Here is a 6,654-nt window from a genome sequence, read left to right as displayed (position 1 = left end):
CCTGCGGGGAATCGGCCGGATGAGCCGTCAGGAGCTGCGAGCTCCGATAGGCTCCGAAACTGCGAAGCTATTCCTGTCATACCCTCAGTTCCGCTGCGGAGGCGCAAGCTGACGTTTGCAGCGTTAATTAAAAATAAAATTCATTTTTGCATCTCCAGTGACATGCCACGCTCCTGTTCGATCTCTTTAAATCGTAGGCAGGTTTGTATTGTGTAGCTCGGGGGGCACTTCTTGCTGCGAGCTCCGATAGGCTCCGAAACTGCGAAGCTATTCCTGTCATACCCTCAGTTCCGCTGCGGAGGCGCAAGCTGACGTTTGCAGCGTTAATTAAAAATAAAATTCATTTTTGCATCTCCAGTGACATGCCACGCTCCTGTTCGATCTCTTTAAATCGTAGGCAGGTTTGTATTGTGTAGCTCGGGGGGCACTTCTTAAGCTTTTTCTGGTTTAAATGTTTTCTCATTACGGATAGGTCTTGATTGCTTTAACCAAATGTCATTTTCCCGATTAAAGCTATTCTAAAACACTAGACAAAGTTGTGTATTATAACATACAAGAAGAGGAAAGACTCAGCAATTATTTTAGTTATTGCCAGCTCATCTGGACTGTGTTTAGGGAGGTTTTTCTTCTAAAACCATGTAGTTGTGGTTTGTGGTTTTTTGGGGTTTTTTTTGTTGTTTTTTTTTTTTTTTTTTAATAAGACCATGAGCTTGTGATGCTTACAGACTATATAACCTGCTTCTTTGTAACTATGTGGAAAGTTAAGGTCTTTTTTATTTTCTAGGAAATGCTGGAAGCACTCAAGGCTCTCTCAACCTTTTTTGTCGAAAACAGTTTGCGCACCCGGAGAAATTTGCGTGGAGACATTGAACGACGAAGCTTAGCCATAAATGAAGAATTTGTCCACATATTCAAGCAAGTTAAAGAGGTAGCATTTTTACAATAGGACTATCTTGCAAGAGTACTGCTATGTAATTTAAAGTTTAAAAAAAGAAAAAGGGATTAAGAAAGATTTTGTCTTTCCACAACAAATATACTATTACAGTAAAATTGTTTTGTCGTTTGTTTCATTTGATGAAAATCCTGTGCAGAGAGAGGTGATGTTTCAAACAGATAAAAATCCCAAGTGAATGTTGATCTTTAGAGGTGCGTTCTCTCCGTTGATTAACAGGGAGCGTAGAGCGACTATGTTCCTCGTAACTTGAGCATGTCATTTTGGTGGGATGAAGCTGGGCCTAGGCATGACATTTCTGATTTAAAACGCAGTTACTGTTATTTGAACTTGTTTAGGAGCTTGAGAGTATAAACGAAGATGTGCAAGCGATGAGCAGCTGCTGTGAAGATATGTCCAGTCGCTTGAAGGTAATATATAAATAGATGTGCTTTATATATTTTTCCTTTTGAGGTACGACTGCTTTCTTTTAAAAGGATAAATAATTATTTTGGAGTATTAACAGCAACAGCAAGATGTTCCCATAGTATGCATATTATGTTACTTTTAGGATATTAATGTATTTGTTTTTACTTGTTTAGAAAATATATTGAGGAAGTAATTTTAATTTTTTCCAAATTGCAATTCAGAATGTTATTCTCAAAATAAGTATATTGCTGCAATGTGATATCCACTTGTATGTGACTAGAGAGAAAATATTTTACGAGATTGGATATGTGTGGGATTAAAGGGTTAATTACGTTTCTGTATTTCTGTTTAAAATTTGTGTGCCTTTCACATTGACTACATCTGTTGTTTCATTTGTCATATAAATACTTTAAGTATATTCGTAAGAAAGTATCTTGTAATCCAAAGAGGGAGACAAATCTAGAGTGCCCTCTTCATTTTATTGGTTTTGTTTCCTGACATTGTCTCAGAATGCTGATATGCAACAAAACCCATTCTATTTCCTATTAATCCTGAATCCATAGTATTCTATGAGAAAAAAAAAGTTGTGTTTTGTAATGCATTACTAAATCTGGCTTGATTTTAGTGTACAAGGTCAATACTCAATACAGTGGTGAGTTTAAGAGGTTTATAGATGCTGAAGTGTAGATGTTTTGCCAAACTAAATCTGTTCTGAATATAGCACATAAGTTATAGTATGTGAATGAGAATCCTTCAGTAAAAAATCCCATGAAAACAGTTGCTTTTTCCCCTCCTAATATGTGTGTGTAGATATTAGATGTCCTCCTACTTAGATGAATAGGTTTCATAGTCGATGTACGTAATTCCCATAAGACTGCTTGTAGTTTGAACTTCTTCCAAAAAGTGCGAAAGTACAGTGTACCTTACTGCAGGACTTAATTTTCAGTTTTGGAAGGCAATGGGTAATACACCTCGGAGGTCTGAGATCTCTTTGAACACTGTTAATGTGGGTGTATTCCCTAGCACAGCTCAGGAACTGTTTGGTTAAACTCTTAGATGTGGAAATGAGTGAAGTGTCCATGTGGATTTTTGCTCTTTTCTGTCCTTAGATCATGAAATGTAACTATCATCTGTGATTCCCGCCCTGCCTCCCAGAGTAGAGCCACCCTGCAGTGATTTCTTTTTTGATTAAAGTCAGTAGGTAGTTTTGTTCTGTGCCCCACAGGAGGTTTCCTCTAGAGCCCTGTAGAACTCTTAACTTGTCTCAATTCAGCCCATGTTTTCTTTGTCTGTATGAATGTAAAGTAAGTTAATAAGCCCATGAACTAGCACTCAGTTATCAAATACTCCTGTATTTTATCTTAATAGGACATGGAGACTTGCAAGCATGTGCTCAAGCTGAATAAGAAGACAAAAATGAATTAGGTAGAGCAAACAGAAGATATAAAGAGGAGGATCTGTAGCATATAAGGCAGAGAAGTGTGCTAAGAGAACAGCGTATTAAGAGAGCAGAACAAATACAAGATACAAAAGGGACTATATATTGATAAGCCTGAAAGCTTTTTACCTTTTTTCGTTCTATGAGTTTATAATACCATCCAGTCAGAATAACCAGATGCTGTCAGATCTGATTTCAGGACAGTGACTTGATAAATGCAGCAGCTGAAAGGAAGAGGAGGCAAGTGCTAGAATAGAATAAAGTGGGATTGAAGGATAATGAAAGTTTTAATTAGCATACTGAGGTGGGGAGGAAGAGAAAAATATTTATATTTTGGGTCTGCAAGAAACATCAAATATCAACTTGCTGATTTTTCTGACCTGTGTGACTCTTTTCTGCCAGTTACCTTGTTTTGGTTAGATGTAAGCTCTTACATTACATACATACAATAATAACAATATCTGGCATGTGTTTGAATGCATGTAAATAAAGACTGGCTTCCTGATACAGCTAGGTGGATCCAGAAAAACTAATTTTCCTTCCTTTCTGGTGTCTTACTGTTAACATTCTTCTTGGCAATTGGTACTTCTGTCCAGAAAGTGCTGGAAAGGAAGCAAATTTCTTCTTCTGTCTTTTTGGTTTATTAAAATCTGCAACTCTGAAGGAAGGGGGGGGGGGAAAGTATGAAATTGGTAGATTTCCATACTTAATAGTTCAGGTCTAGTCTTTTGTTGTAATAGTCTTTTTTTTTTTTTTTTTTGTTAGGCTGAAGCGTTGAAAATCAATATTATTTAAAAAAAGTTTAAAATACAAATACATTAAAACATCTAAATGTTATTATTTATATAAGAAATAAAAAGCTTAAAGATATCTTAAATTATTTTGGAACTACTAGATGTTCAGTAAATTCTGTCGAGTTTTTATTAAATTTGCGTGCTAGTCCACACTAGTTTTCTTTAGAAAATGCAGGAACTGGCACCTAAGCAGTGCCTACTGTCTGTATTCATGGAACGGTTCAGGCTCTGGTGACTGAAGTTGTACTTGAGTGGTTGCAGTCCTTTCACCTTTCAAAGTGTTCCAGTACCTTGACTGCTCTTCCATTGTACCTAATGCACTGTGGGAGGCTGAAATTTATCCATGTGCATATATACTTGTATTGCACCTCTCATGGGTTTCAAGACTGGTGTCTTCATTTTCGCAAACGCCGTAATTTAGACCTACTACAGTCTTGAAATTATTCACACAGAATGTCTTTATAGCTGTTTCCACTTCTTCACTTGCAGTATTATTCCATACCGAAAGCATTTTGATTTCAGGATTATTTTTTTGTTGTTATTAAATCTTCTTATTTTTCTGCGTAAATGATCATTGGTGGTATCCGGTGAGAAACCAACAATTCTGGTTGTCTTTTATCTTCTTGCTGAGTGGTAAGTTTCAGAAATCTTTAGCTTCAGTTGCAGCAGTCCCTTCAGTCATGCAGCTTCTGTCTGTAGCAGAATTATTTCTGCATGTATTCCCTTGCATTGTCATCAGTGAGCATTTAAGGCTCTGATGAAGTGCATTGCTCTTAGAATCATAGAATCATTTAGATTGGAAAAGACCTTTAAGATTGTCGAGTCCAAACATAAACCTAGCACTGCTAAGTCCACCACTAAACCGTGTCCCGAAGTGCCGCTTCTATGCACCTTTTAAATACCTTCAGGGATGGTGACTTGACCGCATCCCTGGGCAGCCTGTTCCAATGCTTGATAACATTTTTGGTGAAGAAATTTTTCCTAATAATTTTTCTTGGTCCTTACAGCCCTGTAAGCTGCTTGGACTGTACAGCTAAACTTGCTTAGACCAGCAGAGCTGTATTCATGTTGTCTAAAATGTCTGGATGGACACTGGTGCTGGGCAGTTTAGCATCCAAAGGAACTTGTTTCATTTTTCATTTTGTAACAGCAAACAGTTTACAGTTGGTGGATAAGCAAAATAATCAGAGCTACTTCTAATATTTATAATAATGTTTTTGTATTAAATATAAATTAAAAATCAACTGTGTGAATACAAATGTATATAAAGATGAAAAATATATATGGATAAGGATCTTAGTATGTTTTTTCATGCCTGAAAATAAGGGGAGTTAATACTTCAAGGTGGCCATTTGTTTCAAAGAGTACAGTCTTTAAACTGCCTATAGTCAGAAAGCTTCAAAAGTATTACATATTTTAAAGGTTGTATAATACATTTGATATGTTTGTGTTTTTTCACATACTAATGATTCTAATTGTATTCTAGGCAGCAAAGGAACAGACCCAGGACTTGATAGTAAAAACCACAAAACTCCAGGCAGAAAAGTATGTATACCACCTTATTTATTTCTTGAAGACATGACAGTACTGATGGAATTTCCTTCTAGATCTGATTCTGCCACTCTTATTTTTGAGTCATGACTTTGGGTTTTTTTGTATTTGTACTTTGTTTTAGACACTAGCTGTATTTGTAGTTCAAGTGGAATAAAAATACAGAGCTTAGTTTATTACTAGAGGATACAAAAAGGTAAGAGCATGTGTTAGTGCTTGTTGCAATAAAAATTGGCCCTTTAGGGAAGAGAACCAGTTAATAGTGGTACAGCATGCTGAGTCTGGGTGTGCTTTATGTAGTGTCAGTTGATAATGTAAGCTGTGTTGTTTTGTAACAGACAGGGACCTACTCAGTGTCTCAAGAGTTTCACAGGCTTCTTGTTGTTGTTAATGCTTCATATCTAGTGGAAATCACTCTCTTGTTCAGGGGCTGTATGTAGGAACAGAAAGTTGGACTATAACCTACTCTGCCATATTTAAAGCTAACTACGAAATACGTAAGTGCTGTTTAATGAGCCTAACACAGACCACTTTTTCCCTTGGTTCTGCAGCCTTTTGTGGAAGAGAAGATTTGTATTTTGCTCTTTTCAGTATTTTTATTCATGGGAAGGGGATAATAGCCTATGACAGATTGAAGTAATCTTTATTGTTTTTATGGCTAGGATATCTGGTTTTACAGCTTTAGACTTTGTCAGTGTAGAAGAATGAATCTCCTGGCTTTATGAGCTTTCTTCTGATAATTATATACAGTTCACTGGAGATTAGAAATAATTATTTCCAGTGATAAGTTTCTGGTAGAAATTATGGCTTTGGATAGCTCTGGGCACACTTTCAAAATCAGTAGGTTCATGTTGTGGACTTCAGTAGGAAATGGATTATGTCCCGTGAGAGTCTGAATGTGAAGTTAGAGTGTAATCTGTACGTATTTTAGAAGTTGAATGTAGAATAACGGCATAAAATACAATGCTGGTTGATAGAAAATGAAGGATTTAGCAAAGTCAGAGTTTAAGGAAGTGAGCAGAAGTCAAGTCTTAGAAAATTTGTTATTTTAAATATGAGTATGTGAAATAGTAGGACAGAGAAGTGGTCATATTTTTTGTAGCCTCAAGAAAAAGCAAGCTGCTTGATTCCTTATTCTGAAGCAGAATGGAGGATACCAAGACCAATCCCAAGTGGTGTATATCTAATTGGCCTTAAATTCCATTAAAGGAGATTATGCAGAATGTACATCAGTACTTCTGCAATAAAGTCCTTATTCACACAGTAGTTTAGTTAGAAGACTTTCTGCTAATTCCTTTAAGAGACAGAACATCCTCCTAGTGTGAGGAGGAAAAAAGGTTTAGGAGGTAGTCTGTCCTTCTAAGGGTCTGTGTGACCTCAGAATGCAGAAGTAAAAAAAAGTTCTCTTTTGAAAGGCTATTTTTTAAGTATATGATGAAGTACCCACTAGCAGAAGCCAAACAATACTACTGATCTTACAATACGATGGTTATGGAAGACTAATAGTGCCA

General features: G+C 36.5%; 1 protein-coding gene across 1 annotated transcript; it reads left to right on the top strand.

Annotated features, from left to right (window-relative positions):
* Positions 1-19: 19 nt before the first annotated feature.
* LOC104164875 (conserved oligomeric Golgi complex subunit 6-like) lies at positions 20-5,137 on the top strand (the record flags this gene model as incomplete). Its single annotated transcript, XM_009704343.1, has 5 exons — positions 20-103; positions 198-401; positions 785-928; positions 1,291-1,362; positions 5,079-5,137. Coding segments are annotated over exons 1-5 (563 nt in total), but the record flags the coding sequence as incomplete, so codon positions are not given.
* Positions 5,138-6,654: the final 1,517 nt, after the last annotated feature.

The sequence above is a fragment of the Cariama cristata genome, unplaced genomic scaffold (assembly GCF_000690535.1).
Source record: "Cariama cristata isolate BGI_N322 unplaced genomic scaffold, ASM69053v1 scaffold14867, whole genome shotgun sequence".
Classification (NCBI taxonomy): domain Eukaryota; kingdom Metazoa; phylum Chordata; class Aves; order Cariamiformes; family Cariamidae; genus Cariama; species Cariama cristata.
The sequence above is the reverse complement of the archived record's forward strand: the minus strand, read 5'-3'. Positions and strand labels throughout refer to the sequence as shown.